General features: G+C 35.9%; 2 protein-coding genes across 2 annotated transcripts in view; one reads left to right on the top strand and one right to left on the bottom strand.

The window, feature by feature from the left end:
* or (AP-3 complex subunit sigma-2 or) overlaps positions 1–5477 on the top strand; it is a 33289-nt gene extending 27812 nt beyond the window's left edge. The window contains exon 5 of the mRNA XM_083121638.1: positions 4338–5477. Within this exon, the coding sequence (XP_082977764.1) occupies positions 4338–4460 (123 nt within the window). The 3' untranslated portion in view covers positions 4461–5477. The remainder of the gene's footprint in view (positions 1–4337) is intronic.
* Positions 5478–5909: 432 nt separating this feature from the next.
* The window catches only part of LOC146000107 (cysteine dioxygenase type 1), a 63197-nt gene continuing 44650 nt past the window's right edge, over positions 5910–24456 (bottom strand). The window contains exons 3-5 of the mRNA XM_083137451.1: positions 21246–21366; positions 14046–14215; positions 5910–7763 (exon numbers count right to left, since the gene is read on the bottom strand). Coding sequence (XP_082993577.1) covers positions 7728–7763; positions 14046–14215; positions 21246–21366 — 327 coding nt within the window. The 3' untranslated portion in view covers positions 5910–7727. The remainder of the gene's footprint in view (positions 7764–14045; positions 14216–21245; positions 21367–24456) is intronic.

The raw sequence follows: 24456 nt of genomic DNA, 5'->3' as shown, positions 1-24456 counted from the left end.
TTTTGATTCTCCAGTTTTCCTGAAAATGTCTTTGATTAAGAGAATATCATTTTCTCAAAACTACTATTGTTTACATTTCATTCCATCAACAGCAAGTGACGTACAAATGGTGCCAATCAGTTACTTCATGTGCTTAGAAAGAATAGTAGACTCTATTTTGGTTTTCATTGCAGATAGGAGATTGCTTCAAATTAATAATATCTTGCATATTTTCACAGTAATAATATGCTAAGGAAAACATAAATATATAAACAACATGACTAATAACAAGTTTCAGTGATGGTTCCATTCAAGTATGCTAAATATCTGCTAGTGACAGACCTCTGAAACTTACTTATTTTTATTTTATTTTTTACTTAAAATATTTTGTATTTTGCAGGTAAGATTATGTAGAGCGGAGCTATATTTTTCTTTTCAGCTGCAGGAAATGAAAGGTTGCAGTTGCATTTTTAATTACTAGCTTTAATGCATATGTGAGAATTTAATTTAATGAATTGAAGACAGTAAATAGTATTAAAGAATCATAATTGTAGTATGTCATAAATACTTTAAAATATTGAATAGTGTGTGCTTATATTATTGAATATGCCTGTTAGATAAGTTTTGTGTGTGTATGTGTGTGTGTGGGGGTGGGTGGGGACCAAGTCTTATTGGTTCATTATTGAAAATTGCAAACAAAAACATACTGCAGTTTCACTGTTGATACACATTAACATTTCCAATATCAATCTTTTGGGAATATGAACCTTTGTGCATTTCTACTGGTACAATGGAACCCCAATTTTACATTCATGATTTTACATTTTCCCACCTTTTACAGAGTGGCTGGAATGTAACTCCCTATTCAAAAATTCATATACTTTTGTGAATAGCACCACATTTGCATGAAACAAAATGCATTGCAATCCCTGAAGTGGTAGAATTTAATTGCTAATTTCGGCTTTCTTCTCATGGTGACGAGCAGCCCATAATGATCCAATGTCTTGACACTCCGTGACCGTATTCAGCTGGCGTACCGTTACAAAGTGTGGCAGTCCATTGTACAGGTTCAGAGATGGTGACATGGTATTCATGGACCTTGTACTTCAGTGGAGGTCAGGACCATCAGAAACTGCCATTCCAAGCTGATGGCTGTGGGACTTCAAAGAAACATATTCTGCACCACCTGCAAATTTTCCTTCAATCTGGATGTTGAGGGGTGACCTCTTCTGCGAGTATCTACCACATATCCATTAGTCATCAGCTTGGAATGACAGTTTATGATGGTCTTGGCCTCGACTGAAGCATGAGGTCTGTGAATACCATGCCACCACTCTACACATGTACTACTGACTGCCACACTTCGTAATGGAATGCCAGCTGAACACACTCACGCAGTGTCAGACATTGGTTCATTATGAGTGTCACCGTGAGGAGAAACCACAAATTAGCAATTCTACCACTTCTAACTAACTCTCTAGTCTTCTTAAACCCGAAGGTTCATGGCTGCAGCAACACAGGACTTCCATCTGTCCCTATCTTGAGCAAGATCTATATACTCTTTTCCATCCCTACCAATTTCATTTAGGTCCATCTCAACGTTGTCCCTCCATCTTCGTCTTGGCCTTCCTACAGGTCTCTTACTATCAGGTTTCCCAACAAGAATCCTGTGAACTCCTCTTTCCTCTCCCATTCGTGCCACATGGCCTGCCCACCTAAGTCTTCTTGATTTAATTATTCTAATAATATCTGGACATGAATACAAATTATGTAGTTCTAAATTATGTAACCTTCTCCACTCACCTGTCTCCTCATCCTTTTTAGGTCCAAAGATTTTCCTAAGGATCAATTTATGTTCCTCTTTGAATGTAAGGGACCAAGTTTCACACCCATATAATACTACAGGCAAAATTACTGTTTTGTATATTTTAACTTTTAGTTTCTTAGATATTAAATGAGAAGACAAAAGTTTATGAAGAGAGAAGTAACATGCATTTCCTGAATTAAGCCTACTTTTTATTTCCTCTTTAATATAATTTTAATTTGTTAATATTATTCGTAAGTATTTGAATTTGGAAACTGGTTCAAACGAGTTGTTATCAATAATTAGATTTTGATTATTACCTAACACTTGGTTTCGGCCTGTAAGCATATATTTAGTTTTCTCTTTGGTAACTTCCAAACCTATCTCTCTAGCAGTTTTGAAAAATATTTTAGCATTATTCTTAATTGTACAGTGTGTCTACAATGAGACTCCAACATTTTGAAGATCTATAACTTTTTCATTTTAAATTGTACAGCTGTGATTCCGGAAGCAGCAGAAGCAGAAACTCAAAAAGTTTATGTGGTAACGTTTTAGTGCACGCAATAGTCGTAGTGGCGCTGCAGCACTCGATTGTTTAAAAATGGAGATTCTAAACGAGCGTGCACAGGTTCATTCGAAAGGAGTCCACACATTTTCTACAACCTGTTCCTGGATTCTGGGTTTACCACCACAGTGTCCTTTTAAAACATTGCCGGTCGCCAAAAACTGATCACACCACTTCTTTATAGTCGTGAATGTCGGAGGATCCTTATTGTACACACGACGAAAGTTTCGTTGCACTTGAATAAGTGATTTCGTTTCTGCACACCACCACACAACCTGTGCACGCTCGTTTGGAATCTCAATTTTCAAACAATCGATTGCTGCAGCGCCACTGCGGCTATTGCGCGCACTAAAACGTTACCACATAAACTTTTTGAGTTTCTGCTTCTGCTGCTTCCGGAATCACAGCTGTACAATTTAAAATGAAAAAGTTATAGACTTTCAAAATGTTCGAGTCTCATTGTGGACACGCTGTATTTATATCATCCCCTAATAAGTCTACATCATCTGCATATGGTAACAACTGAGTCATACCATTTAATTTTAGTCCTTCTTTAGTTTCTTTTACCTTCCTAACAGCATATTCTAAGGCAAAATTAAAGAGCAATGGAGAAATGCATCTCCTTGTTTTAACCCATCATGAATTGTAAATTTGTCACACATTAATACCCACACGAATTTTACTTACTGTCTCACTGGTGTATACTTTTATCATACTAACAAGCTTCTTAGGTATTCCAAACTCTACTAATATATTATATAATTTATCTCTTTTGACCGAATCATATGCTTTTTTTTAAATCAATGAATAGCTGATGCACATTTTGATTATATTCCCACTTTTTTCAAGTGTCTGTCTGATGTGAAAAATTTGATCTGTAGTTGATCTGTTACGTTTAAATCCACATTGATAATCACCTATAATTTCATTAGCATATGGGGTTAGTCTTGTTAAAAGAATGTTAGATAATATTTTATATGTTGTTGAGAGTAGAGAAATTCCACGGTAATTATTGCAGTTTATTTTATCACCTTTTTTAAACACAGGAACAATTATGGATTCTTTCCACTGTTGAGGGATTTCTTCTTTATTCCTTATTAAACAAATTAATTTATGAATTTGACATATTAACGAATTTCCACCATATTTAATTAACTCAGCTGGTATTAAATCTATGCCAGGTGCTTTGTTATTCTTTTGCCTTTCAATAGCATCTTTAACTTCAGTCAAGTTAGGTTCTGGAACTAAAGGTTCTGCTGTGTGGACTTCATTTACTTCTGATTTATCTCCTACATGAACATTTAAAAGGTCATTAAAGTAGTTCTTCCATCTATTTAGAATATCGCTTGGGTCAGCTAGAAAATCACCGTCTTTATCTTTTAATCAAGTTTACTTTAGGTTGCCACCCCTTTCTAAATTCATTACACCTTTATATAAATCTCTGATATTTTTGTTTTTGCTGTTTGTTTCAATATCGTTAATTTTGCTTTTCAAGTAATCTCTTTTTTTACTTCTAAACATGCGGTTAACTTCTCGCTTTATTCTACCACTTCAGGGATCACAAATCATTTTGCTTTATGCAAATGCAATTTGCTATTTATAAAAGTTATAAGTGTTTTTGAATAAGGGTTACTTTCCAGCTATCCTATATATTCAATTCTTGTTGTCATAGTAAAGCAAAATGATTTTTTTTTTTACTTTTCCTAGATTATGAACCTCCTCCTCCTCCTCTCCCTCTCTATCTCCCCCTCCCCCTCTATCTCCCCCTCCCCCCCTTAGTCCCTGAGAAGCATAAGTTGATGGTCCACTTTATTGTCCAATGACACACATATCTCTTCATAATGTGAGATCTATTGTCGGTAACTTCATCTACACTGATGGGGCATAGCTGTGTATTTCTCACTTTGCACCAACAGGTAGAAAATTCTTATTGACCATGGTTCAGGGCAGTGTTCACATATTTTCATTGCTGTTTCCATTTCGTTGCAGGCTGGACTTGCAGCAGCACCTGCACGTGCTGTCTCGGCCATGAAGAACATGAACATTCCACAGCAGATCAAGGACATCAAGCTTCCAGACTTGCCGCAGGCCATTAAGGACCTGAAATTCTGACCAAGCGCTCTTCGGAGGCAGGAGGCGAGCTGACAGCTACAGGATCACTGGCAACACGTTGATATTCAAGAAGCGGATGAGGCCGCATCTATCTGCCAGCAAAGTTACCTCTAAGGAATGATCTTCAGGTAGTAGGATAGACCATAGGCATTGGGCGAAACTTGGTGAAGAAACATAAGTTGTAAATAAGATTATATCTGCACCCATTAAATTTGCATGAAGTATAGTTATATCTATATATATGTCGTCACCGATATACAGCATGTCTCAGACTTAATGTTTCATAGAAAGGACTTCCATCCACAAACATGTTACAGAATTTCGTGAGAAATGTCTTTGAACGGAAGGCAGAAAAAATGTTTGCTGTTGTGATTCTCAAATTTTGATAATTTGTTGGACTGGTGTATGTTTATGAAGTTTGTTGACATTTTTCTGTCTTCCAATATGATGCTAATTTTTGCCCCATACCTTGGTCATCAGAAAGGTATTTGAACATAGATTGTGAGCAAGATATTGCATGCAGAGATAAATAATGGTGGCACTGCCTCCTACACACTTAAACATACCATTTGCGACTGAATTTTCTGATTAAATACACACAGGAAGAAGTATAAATATTTCACAGTAAACAGCCAAGACACACTAATGCATCAAAAGTGTGTGGCTAGAGAACAAACATTTCAAACTATGACAAAGATTTTTAAAAAGATACGAGTAACGTTGTACAAAATTACTCTGCCAAGAGCATTTAACTATTTTCTACCCATATATATATATATAAAAACCGAGCCCATATTTTAACAGAATTAATGTGTAAATGTATGGTATTTACTGTAATTCAAAAAAATGTGAGGACTTTCGTAACGGCTCTTCCTTCATATTATAACATAAACGTCTTTGTGATTGTAAATGGAAATGAAGGTCATTTTTTGGTCAAGTGTTGCTTTTCATCTTACAGCTATACAAGGTATGAAAGTGTTGTTATATAATGCAGAAAATAAATATTTTTCTTGTTCATTAGTGTTTTAATTCAGAGAGTAATCATTATTTTTCTTTTATAGATTCATTTGAACTGTTCCTATTAAATCCATGCTGGTAAAAATTATGCTCACATTCTCTGTATACCACAAAATTTTGTATCCTTTACTCAAAGAAACCACCCAGGTAGTACCCTTGTCAGTGACTTGATAATAAACAGTAATAACCCAGCAACACTATTCTTGCTCTCATTTACTGCAACGGCAACACCTTTACCACTGGGGTCACATTTTTCTCAGTAACATCTTTGTGTGTATGTGTGTAGTTGAAGCTGTTGCACTATTTGGAGTGAAAAGTAAATGGTTCCATGTTTATTAGCATCCCAATTCATGCATATTTATTTACAATGCTTTGTTCCTTCCCAACATGAAATACCGAATAGCTGCTCTTAGAATTAGAAATAATAACCTCTTCCATGTTATATAAATATACTTTATTACTGCTTCTAATTCATAACAAGTAGCCATCCCATACAGTCAATAAAATGTAAATGCAATCTTTTCATCACTAAAAATATATACACAGTACTAAGATGCATCTCATGTCCTTACACTTAAGAAAGAGGGAAAATACAATAAAAAAAAAGTTTTAAAAATGGAATGTATAAAATAGTAAATGTGAAATTCTGAAAATTCTGTTTTGAAACACACTGTGAAGTTGGAAATTGTATGAGGCATATAAAACAAATTTGGCTGAAACTGGAGTTTCGAAACACGAAGTTTCAAAAATTTTCATGCATCTTCTATAACTATTATTTTCACTTTGAATAATTTATTTCATAATAGTTCAGTGGTGTTCCTATTTCCAAGTTGATCTTTCAAAGGAACTGCAAACAATTGAAAATTTTAAACCACAGTTACATAGATTTGTGTGTCAAAACAAGAACATGTGGTATGCTTCTTTGTGAATTACAATTCTGTTTACTATTTTTCAGGTTACATTGTGTTAGTAAATTATGTGCAAGTTTTAGATCATTTTTTACCGTTCATTTTTATCTGATGGTTTCAAAAATAGTGTTTTTCAGAATTCCCCATTATATGGAATGTATTTGAAGTGTGTATTCTTCTTTCAGCACATCAGCCGATTTATAGTAGTTAATTGTGTATAACAAGCATATTTCATTTCCCACCAGGACATGAAAACCAACAACAAACAGCCATCTAGTTCAATCAAGACAACCTATATTCCAAAAAAGGGTAGTTAAGAGAACAAACATTTAATGTTTAGATTCCCATGTATAATACAAATAATCAAATCAAAATATTTGCATCACACATACAAGGTATGTTCAAACGTGAATGAGTCATATTCTTATTACAATCTTAGAAAATAGAAACATCTATTATTTATGATGTAATTGATGTCATTTGTAGCCACATATTTGCATGTCATGCAAACTTTACTTTTCACTTGCAAATGTATCTGACAGTAGCCTTGACTTGTTTTATGGAAAGGTACACAAATTTGAACATGAGATTAAATCTGAAAAATGGTTTTGTTCCTCTATAAATGTTGAACTAGTTAGTATAAAGTTGTGTTTATTTCATATTTATGCTCTAATCATTATGATTGCCTGCTGATGTAGAGACTGTTTTTGCAATTAGAAAAGCAATGTTTTGTAGGGAAGATGAGTCGTGTTCGCTAGGCATTAGCCTCAGAAAGAAAATCCCTATGTACAGTCACATACACTTCTGGGTTGTAACGATCCCATTGGAAGTCAATGAGATTGTTACAACCCAGAAGTGTCCGTGGCTGTACAAGATATGATCTATGAACCTTGAAGCGGATTTTGACCCAGGACATCCAAACTTCATGCAACTGATGTGCATTGCGTCTCTTTTCGTAATACTCAGTCAACTTTAAAATTAATATCCTGAATTCTTATTTACATTTAAACACAGTTTTTCCCCATCTTGTTTTAATAGTAATTTCCCAAATTTAGAAAAGTGTTCAAAGTTTGCCTTGTGTGACCCTAGTATGGATTTTTTAATGTTAGATTATAGATCAAATCTTGAGGCATGAAGCAATTGTTAAAAAGAAGGTATAAAATGGATTAAACAAAACTTCAAAATCTATACAAACACAAATAAATAATTAACTACAAAACTTAGTCCCCAAAAAAGCTGCTCTTGTACAAACATTTGACTTCTTTGTCTATTAACACCTTTAAAAACAATACCAATGTAATGAATCACCATGAATCACCAACATCTACATGTCACAACTTCCTTAGTTATCTTCAGGGTCACATGAAGATCGAACTTCCTGTAATGAAAATACAGATATTTTATTGAGTTGACCTTCAACAATAAGCTTAGCATTAGAATTGGAAGATATTGTTTACAAATTTAGTTGATAGAGATGGGACAGACTAGTCAGTACTTTGTGTATTGATTTGTTGGTGAATTTGCCAATGTTTTTACCAGTCCAATATTTTTTAAAAAATAACCTTTATTTTAATGCAGAGCTCCACCATTTTGTTATTTTTTAATTAATATAAAGATGCAATTAATGTTCTCTGGTTTTATAATGTGAATATTGAAATGTAGTTTCTTTTTCTAAAGCAAAATCTATTGCAGTTGCATTAATATAACTTTTTTTTTTAAATGCAATGTAATATAAATTTGTATGTAATGTTTAGGATCCACTTGTTCTGTGATTGATTATTGAAAACTATAATAGGCACATGACCACTGAGGCTATTTGCCCCTTCTAATATGGTGACATAAACCCCTCGGCATAAACAGAACTCTCTACCACAAGCAAAACACGTGGAAGAACTAAAGTCACTACTACATTGATAAACAGGCTATTCAGTGACATTCGGCACACAGAAGGACAAGACAGTGGATATACAGAGGAATAACATGCACTTGCTTGCAAAAATGCAGTTTTCAGAATTTACCACATGGAAGAGAGGTTGTCACTCGAGTACTTTTAGTCCAGCCTATATGTGCAGATATTTGCTGAATTCTGCATTTTTGTGATAAGAACCTAAAAATTTGTCAGTAAATTAGTAATACTAGGGTAAATCAAAAAGTAAGTTACACCCCCCTGTACAAAACAAACCAGGCACATTAGATAGAAAATAATTATTGGAGAAAAATGTATGATCATTTAACTTTTTTCGACATAGTCACTAAGGTATTCCAAGCACTTTTTGAATCGTGCGACAACTTTCTTGATTTCTTTTGTATAAAAATTCCATCCAATTTCAATTGAGTTGACTTTTGGGCTCATTGGTTAACAATCGCGGCACCCAGTGAGAGCACAGTTTACTATACATCCAACTGGTCATGAATCAGCATAGACACACTAGCATAGGATATGTTGAGTTCACTTGCAATCTCTTTTAATTTTCACTTGGCAGTTGGCACAGATGATTGCATTCACACGATCCATTTTGTTGATAGTGTTCACAGTTGCAGATTGCCCAACACACTGTTCGTCGTTCACGTTCATTCTTTCCTCTTCGAACATCTGGCACCATTTCCTGATCATGGGTTGTAACATTGCATTCTCACCATACACCTCGACAATTTGGTGATGGATTTCACTCTGATTATGCTTTCGTGTTCACAAAAAAAGAACGACTGAGCGCAACTCAATGTTGGATGCCACCTCAGTATGACATGCCATACTGACACGGTGACTACTCTCATATTAAAGCAACTGCAGCATGGCTGCTTCGAGTATGGGGAGAATACATTCCGGACAGTGTTGCCACCAAGCGTGCTTATTTTCTCTTTTAGTACAGGAACACTGCTCGGGTGTAACTTACTTTTTGATTCACCCACGTATCATATCAAATGTTTTGAAGATTGGAGGCATTGAAAATACCCTGTAAGAGGAAGGAGAGGGGATATTTTCAAAATGGCTGTCATAGGGATCCTCAATACATCTTATGGGCTATATTTTGATTCTATCGTCACTTGTTTCACATTGTCGCCACGGAAAATAGTGGAAGAGACTATAAATGTAATTATTATATTGTAACAAAGATGCCTGATAACAGGTAAATGCTGATTGCCTAAATTGCAGGGGCGATTCTAGAACATTGACACCCTATGATGTGCCTGTCTCATATGACAGTTGAAGTGGTTGAAATTTTAACAATAAATAAAATATTCTTTTACGCTACTTCAGCGAAGGACCCTATAGAAAAATGATAACGTTATAATCAGCAGCAGTATGAAAGACCTGCTGACTCTATAACTTACAATGCCTGTATAGTATCACAATGAGAAGAATAGATTGCATCACCAAATCTAATCTTTGGTGAGCACTATAGTAATAGCATTAATTACATCTGCTATGAATCATGAATCAAAGTCATTGTTTGTTTAACATTTTATTATTGTACCTATCCTGGGGGAAATGACTATAAGCACACTTCGTGTGACCTGACACTTTACAGACTTCTAGTATGTATATTTTCCATTTTCCTGGTTTTCTGTCTGAGGAGGAGCCTAATCCACCCACAGACTTGGTAGTCTGACAAACGAACAAGTGTGGTGTAAGAGGCAGCTCCTTGCAGAAAATTGGCACGACACACTTGGAAGCAGAACAATAAAAGTGATGCAGAGTGCAAACTGTAACGAGTGTATCTACTGTGCTTATATACTTGGCAGATTGGTGAAAGTGGATTTGATGGTGATTTGTTGAACACTGGCTCAAAGTGGCTAGCAGTGGAACATCGTACTCATTCATTAAACATGTTAAGAGAACACTTCGTGTACATCAAGTCACAGCTTCCGCAGGCAACTTCAACACAAAGCCTATGACCTTCATAGGCAAGATCAACAACAATCAAGATTTCAAAACTTTAGAAACCTGAAGTGAAAAAAAAGATAGGAGGGTCCCACTTTGCTTTTCGGGAGATCCTCCTGCAATTAGAGTTAGGCGATCTCACTTTCTTCTCTACGTGGAGTCTTTGGCTAATTTAATGTGGATATTTACTGTGGCTGCGGTGGCTCAGTTGGTAACGTGTCTGACTACCATGCTAAAGGTCCCGGGTTCGATCCCTGGCCGGTTCAAATCCGGGAACTTTTCTAATGATGGAAGCGGCCCCGGCACCTACCCAGCGTCGAATAACATGGGTACCTGGGGCAAACCCTGAGGGCTAAAGGTGGTGAGGGGCGTGATGCTGATCACATCACCGCCACTCATGACCGGATCAAGAAAGTGTGAGGCGTTACCCCCACACCCCCTATACGCCTTCATGGCATGGTGCTATGCACAGGGGAGGACTTTACCTTTTTTATTTTTTTTGCTGTCGACCACCATAATTAACCCATGTTGTCGCAGTTCCCCCAGAGGGCCTCCCCGATGGTGCAGTGGCAGCATCGTCGCCTTGTAATCAAGGGGTCCCGGGTTCGATACCCGGTGGAGGCACAAGTGGTTCGGATCCCACTTTAAACTGTAGGTCCAGTCCCAATTAGCCTTACTGTGCATAAAGTGGACTTAAAACAACAAATTAATCAATCAATCAATTGTTCCCCCAGACTCCTCAGACATAGTATAAGTGAATGTTTACTTGACCAAAAATAGCATGGGTCATCCAAGAATTTCTCGCTTCAATCAAGGTACCTGAACTGAAGAAACCGAGAAGAATCTGCACCACGAAGATTAATCCAGCATACAAGCATCTTTTGTGAAGCATGTTAAATTTTACATGTCGACTATGAGAGAACTTGGAAACCTGTTTTCCAGAAATGGCACCGATATCTTATTTTAGACACACAAATAGTGGCAGATGCAGCAGTTGCTCAGTCTGTAAGAGACATCCAGGAACTTGGACTGAATAAATGCAATAATTTATTCCAAGAGTATCTAATACATCAAAGAGTGTCATTCAATAATTTACTTAAGAAAGCAATCTTCTTCAGTCTTCCTCCTGTGAGAACAAAATTGCAAAAAAAGGAACACCTGGTCTCTGTAAAATATCATAGAAACTTGATCTCTGTTATGTATATTGCTTTCCAAGTGACGAATGGTCTCGTTTGTTGGTAAATTGATTCAAGTTGGGACCTAAGCCCGATTTGTGCCATGTCTAGAGGAATTGCAAGAAGAAATTTACCTACAACCCTGAAATAGAGTAGGTATGCTTGTCATAGATGATGCGGCAGTAATTAACTTTGTTTGCATCTGACATACATCACAATTCAAGTCAGTTTGACGAGTAGACGTGTTTTTTGTCATGTATCACACCATGAGTCTCAAAACAGCAAAAGAGGAAAGATAATTAGAAGGTGTGTAGACGAGCAAAGGAATGTTCCCCAAAATTGGCTGGAGTTCCTTCGTGTTGTTGAGGAAAGAAAACAAATTTTCTCTAAACTTCCTCATAAAGCATCAGTCTCCTCGAATTGTTGTATCTGCACGTGCAGATTAAGGGAAGGCCACTGTGGACACAAACACAGATTGACTTTCACCCTGCTCTCAGGAACAGCAGACACTATGTTCCTGTACACATGAGATGGTGTTGCCTGCAAATTCTAGAAAGGTGAACTCCCAATAATGGACACAGTCATGATCGTCCTTGCCATCAGTTTCACTTAGCTCAGATGTGAACATTTGATAGTGGCAAGCGGAACTTGCAAAAAATTTCAGATATCTCTATGCCACAAAAATAGACGAACCTAGGGGTGAGGCAATATAAAAATAATATATAATCCGTTGCGCAACAGCCCATGAAGGGCCTAGGCATACCTACCGACTGCCGGTCTCCCTCCCACGCTTTCCTTCGTCACATCTAAGCGTGGAGATCTTCAACCAGTATTGGAATAGTCGGGGGGGGGTCTGCCCAACGTATCCCCAGCCATTATAGTAGGTCTCCGTGACCGGATTACGCTCACTCACTCGGAGCTCCCCAATTTCCTTACGATGGTGGGTTGCCACCGGCCCTATACGTAGGCCGAATAAATTCCGACCAAAGCCGGATTCGAACCTACGCCGTCCTGCAGCGAACGATCTCAAGACGAGTGAACGCCTTAACCCGCTCGGCTACGGAGGAGGACAGGGGTGAGGCAATGTGCAGTAATATTTCAGCTCCCCATGCCATAAGCGAGTGTTAGCTAGCGTTGCTGACGAGACGGGACTTTCGTCTGTCTCATCTCGTCTAGTGAAAATGCTGTCTAATGCTAATGGCACCACCTGCTGAGAGTACTTTTCGACTTTCTTCCAGATATTGAGCATTAAATCGTAGCTCAGTACGATCGGTGGAGACCCGAGGGGAATGTCAACGATGACCCAAGAGTTAAAAAGGAAGATAAATTGAACATACAATTGTATTTCTCCTACAAGTGATGCTCTACACCATCATCATCTTCAAGTAGCCTACTAGGTGGGCCAAGTGGGGTCGAGTCCTGGAAAAGTCTCCAGAACTACCCAGACTTGTTAAAGACTGCGAATGGAAGCTGAAATGGCAAACACTGCCACCAGAGAGCGAGGCACGTTTGGACATTTTGAAGTGAGACTATGTGGATAAATGTGCAATGATTTTCCAGCAAAGACCCGATCGTTGCGGCATTCAAGTTCAGTTGGGAGCTCTGTAGGCTGAGCTTTATGGAGCACGAGTATGAGTAAGTGGACGTTTTTGTGTTTGACTCCTTGATGCAACTTGTCTTCCTAGTCTTTCAAGCTTCACAAGAGATCAATTCTATCATTTTTCTAATCATTTACTAATTCCCTGTAATGCCCTAATTTCCTACAAAATCTGTGTACCCAACTATGCAGATGTGGTGGCTATGACGAAGGGCAAGACACCCTTTCAGATATTAATTGTGGTTTCGTGATGTTACTGAGGGCATGTATTGATTTGTATTGATATTTTCTCAGGTACTGAATGTCATTACTGATTATAAGCAATAATTTGAAAATTAAAGCAATTTGATTAATGGATAACATTTAACATTGATTTGCAAGAGACTCTTTCAAATAGTATTAAATGGTTCAGTCTTTGTTTGAGTTTTTACCCCTGGAGTTTATACAACCTATATATCCACATCCATGAGAGATGATAATTAGTAACTATCAGTGCTGATAATTAACGATTACACTTTAGACTTCAATACAGAAGCTATTTGAACGGCAACATTCTATTATAAACAATCTTGAAAAATGTGCCCTTACAAACTAGGCAATGAAGGTATTTTTCATCACTAATATGCATTTAGAGTGCTTTTGTAGGCCTTATTGAAAAGTTTTTCTTTCCTTTGACCAAAAACATAGATAAATTTTCAAACAAATCTAACGAAAGTTCATTTACACCGCATGTGTCAAAATATATACTAATAAATTGGCTGCAATTTTGAAAACGTCCACCATTGCTGACCAACGGAGTATTTTAAATGCCTCCAATCTTTAAAATGGTATTAAGACTGCTATTAAACTGCATTGGAAGTGTCATGCTTTTATCACTAAAATGCACGATTTTACACATATCCACCATACTATTACCAGATAGGTCACCTCTGTATCTTACACCCTTGTTCAATGAAAAGCCTAAGTGTTAACTCGCAATTTTATTTTAAAAAAACGTAATCTTACCTTGCTTCTCTTTTCTCCATACTTTGACCAGAAAGTGACATTTGTCTTGGTCTTTCGCCCTGTTTGCTGATTAAATATGTTACAAGAGTCAAAGGGTGGACAATATAAATGCAAGCTCACAGCCTTGTCCACGTTGCTCACGTTTTCCACTCTGTGTAATCCTATAGAATCTGGAAGAAAGGGAGAAAAAAAAAAGATTTACTATGAAATTTCCTCCACTTTTGTAGTTTTCTCAATAGTTTTGTAGAATTCATACCCTCACCTTTATGGATGACTGAATCCATATATTGCTGAACTAATTTCTTTACATCCCAATTTAATTTGTAAAAAATGAATGGTAATGATACCATTGAAAATAAATGGTGCTGTTACAAGCCAGAAGTTTCCGTGACTACAACTAGATGTGGTCCAGTAGCCTCTATCAGGGTTGCTACGCGACTGGAAAACCTGGAAAACAGGGAAAAGTCAGGGAATTTGGTTGGTCAGGGAAAAGTCAGGGAATTTGGTTGGTCAGGGAAAAGTCAGGGAATAGTCAGGGAATTTTGCATATTTTCTGGAATTTACGAGCATTTTGGAGTTGCAGGAGAACCAGTTACAAAATGAACGAACGGTTCATTTGCAGTTCCGAATTCGGTTGTTGTGATTCCAGTGCCCCCAAAAGATTCAGTTCAGAAACTTGTTCCTCTCGTCATTATAACTTCTAGTCTGTTACGTACAAAATTATGGTTCCTTCGCATTTCGATTCTATATTTATTCACTCTCGGATCTTGGATCCGTTCATGTTGCGACTCGTTCTTCTGAACCTGTTCAAGACCGGAATTTGGAGAGGCGTGAGATTTTTCCTTAGAGAACAAGCTACTCAAGACGAAACCTACGCACCAGCCATCCTCAGAATTTCTTAAGGAAAAATGTTGCTTTAGCTTTGTGTGTGGTGAGGAAATTTTCTTTCTTCAAGAACACACCCGTTCGGAACCCGTTCTCTTTTGATACGTGAAGCGGAGCAGGTTGGGGTTCGTACAGTTCATTGGTTTTGGATCTGCAATAAAGCTTGAAGAGCAGAATTTCACGTAACTGGCTCTGGTTGACATCACACTGGACGGGTGCAGATGCCGAGTAAAAACAAAGGGACTCAGTACTTCGTTACCCCCATGAACCCGTTCTGTGAATTTGAGTCCTTCGTTTGCGACCCGTTCAGAAGCAACCTGATCAACTGATTCATTTGCTCGTTGTCGTAGAGTGCCACACACGTAAATTTGCCGTTGCGTAGAAACGAATTTTCGTTTCGTCTCCCTCTCTCTTAGCATCATGTGTTCTACCCTGCTCGAAAACCTTCGCTATTGTTGCCACATTGTCATTCCATTCCTGGACACACTCGCGCAAACCTCATTGAAAACAATTGAATAGCGCTCCAGCTCGCGGTTCCCACCGTTCGGTAGGGACGCTAATGTGGCAATATAGCACGGCGTAGTGCTTGCTTCTTTTATGCAGTGCATGTTCATTGGCTAGCTAGTAACTAGTGTTGCCAACTGTAATAATGAAGCACTATTTCTGTCACGGAAGGGGAAAAGGCAGGTAAAGTGGCGGTGAGTTTTGTTGGATTGGAAGCACCATATTTTTATTTTATACTAAATATTTGACCGGTTTGACGTTGTGTGCGTGTATTGCGTGTGTGTATGTAAAAGTGTGTGTTTGCTAATGAACGTTAAATTCCATAATGCCTCCAGTTCTGTCGAAGTTGAAATCAAAAACCTTGCATAGCCAAGCTCGGGAAATTCTAAGCAACGTGCACGAGTTCATGAAGGAGGAAGCCAGTCATGGTGTTAGCATCCCAATAAAGCATTTTGGCAAGAGAGCAGCGAACAGCAGCAACAAATTGTTCATATTTCATAATTTTGGAATTATTCAAAATAAATAAATTATGTGGCTCCAACATAATTTCAACTCTGGCTCCGGCACGTGTTCTTGTAGAAATTGCATAGAGGAGGCTGTCATTTTTGCTGCTTAATGCGATACATATTGTTTTCTGTGTTAAAATTGCCATGCTTTGATGGGTGACCAAGTTCATAGCAGGGCCGGCGGAAGGGGAGGGCGAACCGTCCCATCGCCCAGAGCGGCAAAATTTGAAGAGAAGAAAAAAATAAGCCTATTGAAAACTGTGATCGAGCGAGATATTCTTTTGCGCTGAATAGTATTGAAATAGCATAAGAAGTCTCATTATTTATTTTATATTTTGATGTTTTAGTTAGGAATATATTGATTTTCAATTTTCCGTTGCTGCGTAATGACCGGGTGGGGGGGGGGGGTCGAAATAGAGCGGCATCTGCCGCCACCTCCCAGGGAGGCAAAATGACTAGCGCCGGCCCTGGTTCATAACAAAAGAAAAAGCCGCGCAGCTTATCGTCTAGTGGCAGTATATGTACTTGTTATTGTTGTGGAAGCCGGCATCCTTTGTAAATGTACAACAAAGGCAACCGACTGTCGCCGATCTCAGAGAGGAAATAATAATACTGCTTCAGGAGGAGTGTTATGGTGCAATTGTAGCGGTTTAACACGTTGGCATGTTATTATCTGCCGTTGCAAGTCCATACCAGTGTATACGGGTTTTGGGAGTGAAAAGTTAGAACGCCACCAGTGCATTAATGCAATAAAAAATAATATATATATTTTTTTATTTTGTTTGAAATCACTCAAATAAGGAATCGTATGAAGAAGTCTTCTTTGCAGCATTTTTGGTAATTTTACTTATGTGTTAGTTCATATTTTGCGAATTTTTAGTCCATATGTATGTAGCTACATACAAAGCCACTTGTTAGTACATATTAATCCTAGTCCTGGTATAATGCATGACGTTTAAAACTCAACGTTAGATAGACCTAAATTCTCTAATTTTATTGTTGTACGTAACAGCTGTGCATCGGCGCACTGCAGCGATTTTTCTACCTGCTCCATTAGCAACACTGCTTCTTTAGTTGTTTCGCGCATCGCACGGCAGAATTATCTGCGCTGGACTCTAGTTGTTACATTGCAGAGATGTGTTACACCCGATAAATTAGTGATTTTATGCAGTATCTGTGACGTCATTATTTGAATATGCACATGTTTTGTGCATGTAGAACGAATTTATTTTTAAAAACTGGTGCGAAATAGAGGAATTAAACGTACGCTGGTCACACATCGTTGTTAGGTTAGGAATGTTGGTTTGATGCCGATAGTAATTTTACGTATTTTTTGCGTGTAAAATGAAATTTTGCTGAAAAGTGGTGAAAATGGGCCCAAGTTCCTTTTGTTTTATTATGATTTCATTATGCCTCAAATGCAACTTTTACATGGTTCGATTTCGATTTATGTCTGTTAACGCATACTGCAGAGTTTTAGCGATTACTTAAGATTTTGTCAAATACACTTTTGTGGTTAGGTTAGGAAGGTCAGGTTTGGTTGTCTTACAATTAAAATAAAGACCCTGTACTAAGGATCCGATTTATTTTTACATTCAATCCGACTAGTTTACGATACTTACTGTCGCTTGTCAACCGGAGAATACCTTTCCGTGGGAAGCGTGTATGATTGCGTAAGGTCATTTTGAAGTTGTTTTTTTCAACATAAATAACTTTTTTCCAATCCAAATAGTGCTCATTATTTTAAGGAAGGTTCAAATTTCGTGTCACAATGTATGCCAAAATTCTATGATAATTAGTCTTCCTGCTAGGAAACTTTGAAAAAAAAAATATATATATTCGGAACTGTTACCTTTTAGTCAGGCCCGTAGCTAGAACCGACCTCCAGGGGGGGCTCATGATATATCAGGGGCGGCTTTGTAAACCAAGTCAATTTTTCAAAAGTTTAATAGTATTAAATGAAGGTAAATTATCTGTGTCGATGGTCATTAAGTTAATTTAAAATATAAAATTTAGAAATATCATGTACAAATACTACAGTTTTTTTATATCTCTCTTGAAGTGCTAATGACTGCCAAAGTGCTAATGACTGCCACTGACACCATCCCTTAATACACACTCCATACTATTTTTGATGATACAGATATTTATATCATACATGTTAAAATGTAAATATTAACTTCAATCATAGTGCCTACCGTACATTCCACCCCCGGCCAAAGCATTAAAACTTGGGATTTGTTCACATTTGACGCAGATGCGGAAGGAATGTGGATAATGACATCAAAGTCACAGATTTCTGTCAAGCGAGAGGCTGCAATAGGAGCACGGATGGTACAGATAAAGAAGACTTCCTATGAAAGAACTTTCTAAAGTCTAGATAATCTTCTAAACACTTGCCGCTGCTTAGACTTCTGCTCATAAACAAGATGAACGAACGAAGTTGTGAACAAAATAATATATTCTGTCTACATTTTCACTGTTCACCTCAAACAAATTAGAATACAAAATAGTTTTACCTAATGTCAGGGGGGCTCGCGGAAGTGCCAGGGGGGCTGGTGACCTTGTCAGGGGGGGCTGAGCCCCCCCTGGCCCCTGCCTGGCTACGGGCCTGCTTTTAGTAGACAGATTTCGATATTTTCCCGTAATATAAAATTGGTTCCAGCATGTGGAAAACTCAAATAATGGAGATATTTGATTCCAAAGTATGGCCTGCATATATATTTCTTTTAGGTGTATGGTTGGTCACCGGCCCCATTTACGTTCTGAATTTCCGAAATATGTACTATTTTCAATAAATTGAAAAATATAATCATTAAACTTATTTCATATTTTCTAAAGGTACACGACCTAATTTTGTGTTGTTTCTCATTTGTATTGATATAATTGAGCTTGTATACAAGTTACATTGCAAAGCTTTGATATATGCCACATTTTTTATTGATTTTTTACACCACCTTAATTGTAATGACTTAGTAAATGGGGAAGTACAATAGTTATTTATTTTTTCATTGAATAGCATTATATTAATCACTTGGTAAATTTTCAGCTAATAACTGTGTATATTCATATTCATAATAATTAACGTGCCTGCATATTTAATTGAAAAACATGAGGTTAAAAAGCAAAAATCATTACGACCAATATGTCTGGAAAAATTTCATTTCTGGTCTGGAAAACCTGGAAAAGTCAGGGAATTTCATAATCAAAAAATCGTAGCTACCCTGCTCTATGCATAAGGAGCATTTCAGGATGAAACTTTATAAGCATTTCTAAAAGTTTATACATTGGTTCCAGGCTTCTTGTCAGTTAGCTTTGATTTCCTGCAAGTGTTACCTACCAATTACAGACAAATATTATTTCAATTATTATTATTATAATAGTGACTTACAATGTAGTAGTTGAACATACCGATTTAGAACACTGGACCAGCAAGTTTATTGTGACTTGATATGAACAAACATAACTGTCAGTTTTAAATTCAGAAGTGTTTCTAATATATGAGCTGATTTGGATTTTTTTTGTTATAATTGTAATATTATAATATATATATATATATACAACCCATATATATATATATATATAATTGTAATATTATAATATATATAAATATATATACAACCCATATATATATATATAATAATATTACAATTGTAATATTATAATATATATATATATATATATATATATATATATAATAATATTACAATTGTAATATTATAATATATATATATATATACAACCCATATATATATATATATATATATATATATATATATATATATATATATTATAATATTACAATTATAACAAAAAAAATCCAAATCAGCTCATATATTAGAAACACTTCTGAATTTAAAACTGACAGTTATGTTTGTTCATATCAAGTCACAATAAACTTGCTGGTCCAGTGTTCTAAATCGGTATGTTCAACTACTACATTGTAAGTCACTATTATAATAATAATAATAATAATAATATATATATATATATATATATATATATATATAGGCACATATTTTAGGTAAATAAAAAAGTAAAATTTTGGTTAAAAAAACTCAATTTTGTGTTCAAAAGCAATAAGTAAAATAAAATTTTGTTATAGTGGTGAAAAATCGGATCAAAAGTGGTATATCAAATGTCATTTTGGTTCTAAAATTGATTTACAAACTGCACTTATTACAGAAAATAAACATATCCTTTCTAATAGCACATTTATGTAGTTACCAGAGTATTAAGTTTATTCCTGTATAAAGAGGTCCATCTTTGCTTCTGAAATATTTAAAGTGGAACTAATCAATTATCCTGAGAGTTTTTTTCCGTGATTTGCATAACTCGCAGGATAATTCAAACTTCAGAAAGTGTCGTGTCTGTAAATAAACTCTAAATTTTGTGTTTGAGTCTATTTCACAGTTTGCAGTTCATTTCGTGACAAAACAGGGTAGGAAAATGCACCTCACACCTTTCAAGAACATGAAAAATTAACATTACAGCATGTTATTTCACTTTTTCATCAAAAACGAAATTTGCATGCCTCTATTTATATATCTGTTCTCCAGTGGGTGAAGCTACGCATTTTTCACAATCGAGATTTCAACAAGAAATTAATTACATGCATCAGGAAATTGTAGACTACAAAAGTTTAGCTGTGCTTGTATTATCATTATATTTTTTATATGAAGTGTTGGTTATGTTTTAAGAAAGGTGTTCCAGTCAGTTTTATATATAATTCATAAGAAATGACCCATATATCATTGTGATATAATCAACTGGCAGCTAATGCTTTTGTGCTGGTGTTTGTGAAACAAAGGTATCATCTTCAACAGGATAACTACCATTTTACCATTGTAAAAAAATTTGAGATCTTCTCTAAAATATATCACAAGACTTTGCGCACAGATGTTTATTTAAAGCCAAATAACATAGAGATATTAGTATGAAACTTAAACAAGTTTCATCATGTTTATCCTTCATTTATGATAATTAATTTAAGTTGTTTCTCCAAATATCGGGCATTTTCCTATCTGGATGTAATACTATCATTTTGATCTGTGACCTATTGTCAATGCCAAAGTTTAATTTCTTAATACTGTTTGGACTGTGATTATGTTTCATATTAGTATTATGCAATAATGATTTTACAAATCAGGAAAATAAGAAGTTCTTGTTGCCATGTTGTTATCTTCTCACAAACAAATTCATATAAAACAATTATTGATTCATTTTAGTCAGTTTGAAAGCTCTGTATATTATGCTGTAAAAAGGATATACAATTCCACAGAGAATGCTGAAACTTCTAACTTACCATTAATGTAACATACTCCATTTGTATTAAGTTGAGTCCTGCATATTTCTCTTAGTTCCTGATTCTCTTCAGAATCACTGGGCCATTCAAATCTCACTTCACTCAAACCACCATGGAGAACCTGCATTAAAGAAAATGTGACAGTGTGAGTAGTTATCAGACTTTAATTACCTCAATATAATGACTTCCAACATTTCCCCCCCTTGCTTTCTAATCGTAGTAGAAAATATCAGCAACATCAACAAAAAATACCTCTTTATTCTAGCATGGCCTGGTTTTTATGTAGATGTGTGTGTAACGGTATGCACTTTCTTTGCCCTGTACCTATCATTAGCAGCAAGTAGCAAGCAACTTTTCCAGTGCAGTGTGTGTATGGGAGTATTCAATTGAATATTGATTAATTAAAAAAATGCTGTGATTAATACCACTATATATTTGCATTTTACATGTCCAAATATTTACGCAGCTTAAGAATAGCCACAAAGAGTATTAATTATTTTATATGTAGGCTTGGTGTAAATGAAGGCAATGTTTTTTCCACTGTTTTTCATGTAGCCACTGGAGCATGGTATAAAATTTTCGAGAGCTTTTGTTACATTTAAGCCTTACACTTTGGAAATCATTTAGGAACTTTTGGATTGAGAATGTATGCTTGTCGCAGAATTTAAATTGATATGCAATAAGTGCTTCTTTCGACAGGTAATAGTCACTTTCCTAATGACAAAGGTGTAATAATTATCCAACCTTAATTAATGAGAATCAACAATACCTTACACGCTACACGAAAAAGAGTCCCCTCAAACATTTTGATAGAGAAAATAACTTTAGATGATGTAAAAACAAATATGAATGAATGATATTCAGCTTGACATCACGCATTGTACTTTGGAAGGAAACCACGTGAAGTCTGCCTGTTTAGGAAAGTACATGAGAAGCCTTCTTACAGTGAGAACATTTGTGATATTTTATATATACATGATCATGATAATTATACCTTAAATCACTTCAGCAGACCCCCACACACGATTCTTACCTGGCATGTTTTCAACACAGGATCTGATCTGTTTGCCCAAAATATGGTGATTTTGCGCAATGAATTGTGGAGAAAGTTTGCTGAATATCGCCCATTGTATAAAACTCATAAAACTTAAAATATTTTACATGATCCACATTCAAATGTATCACATTATGATAATAAACCTTTCATGATTTTAAGGAAGACAGAAAAACTGACGAATTATTACCGGAGAAATCTGCAAATGTGATATCTTGTTATCAGTGGCATGCTCAAGGGGGGAATTGATGGGTGTTATAACCCCCCTCCTTTCACCCAGTATTCCTAAAAAAAAAGAACATCAAAGGTAGGAAAATATGACAAAATGAGAGCTGACTACCAAGAAAATGTATACATAACCCCTCCCTTTTGAAAATCCTGGGCACGCCACTACTTGGTATAAAAAATATTACATTATTTAATACTGTTATTATTCAATTTCTCACATCAACCTTCGTGTTACTGATGTTACAAACTATGTAATTATCTTCAAGAACAACAGCCTTTCCTTTAATCATATCACTTGCAGTGAAGAAAAAATGCTAGATATTATATAACTTCATCTGGAAACTTACTTTTTTTTTTACATGTTGAAACTAAACTTCAAAATTCAATGTGAAATCAATACTGGTAATTAGTAATTGGGCTGATGCGTTTCATTGCTAGGTCTTCCTCTCTGATCGTTTGAAGCTAAGAACAGATGAACGACCTATTATTGTTCAGCCAATAGTGTTCAGCTTGCATTTCTATGACAGTCAAACAGTTTCCTGATATATTTGAATGTATTTTCAAGTATGAAAATAAGTATATTTCTCAAGGAACCTATAATTTGGAAACTTTTAAATTTTATTTTAGGCTGAAAATTCTCAGATTACAATTTTTTAATGTCACAGTACACGAATTATCCTATTTTGAACTAATTTGCATAATTATGATACACCTTGGCAAATATGGCTGCCATGACATTTGTTTGCAAGATGTTAAAATTATGAATAACACATCTTTTTTACCTGTGTTATTCTATTGGTTTATTATGGTTTTCATCATTGTGAACTACTCAAAATATTGTGCTATGTTCATAAATGATCCTGTATCCATGTAGTTACACAAAAAGGAGACCATGTGGGAGATGAATAGAATGGAGTCCCCCCCCCCCAATGTCTTCCTCCCCGTAGCATGTTGCAATATCACTTGTAACTTACATTCAGATGAGGATGAGTGATGATATGATAAAATTGATGAAGGAACACTCATAAAGAACACCCATGCCCAGGCTGGGATTCGAACCTGGAACCCCTGGTGTAGCACAGTAACATGTCTTTTTTTCCTGAGATCATAAAGACCATCTATATTGTTGTGGCAGAAAATGAGCAAAATATTATATTGGAAACTGTATATTTCAACTAAATGTGTTATGATACGTATATTCTGGTGCACCTATAATCATTGCACATCATATTCATAAAAGCACAGCTCTTATATTGGAATTTATGACAGGATACATGAAATTCTAATATTCTTTTATCTAATGAAATATTTGTTGAATATGTGACAGATTATGTAATTTATCTTCAATACTTGTATTTAAATCGGTTTCAATAGTGCTACTTTTCACAAAATCTTCATGCTTAACATTTAAAACATTTGAACATCAGTATTTTTATCATATGCTTGTTAGTGGTGATTTGTGAGGAGCTGGTAATATTGGACTAGTAGTTGATGAATGGAGAGAAAGAACAGAATCTTGATATTTTATAGGCTCCTTATTTTGTCGTGAAACTAAAGAATTATAGTAGAAAGGTTTGTTTCACAACACAATATTACATTTTTATGTCAAGAAGTAGGACTTGGTGACATCAGATAAAGCATTATGAGCTGCTATAATTGCCATTTCTTTCCTTCATATGAACTACCTTACTGTGATGCAATGGGAGCTTGAAATCACCATCTTTGAAGATGTGCAGCTAAGTATTATCCATAAGCATCCTTGTGCACAGATGATGATCAGTGTTTATAATGACAAGATTAGTGTTCTTTACTAACACATTTGTAGAGTGATTAATATATTTATCACGATTAAACTTAAAGTGAATTATCAACTTTAAATAATTGAAGGCATAGTGGTAGAGCAGGCAGCCACAGACTGAACCTTGCCCA

This window comes from Lepisma saccharinum, chromosome 1, assembly GCF_977018435.1.
Source record: "Lepisma saccharinum chromosome 1, izLepSacc3.1, whole genome shotgun sequence".
NCBI lineage: Eukaryota > Metazoa > Arthropoda > Insecta > Zygentoma > Lepismatidae > Lepisma > Lepisma saccharinum.
This window is presented reverse-complemented; position numbering and strand designations above follow the sequence as displayed.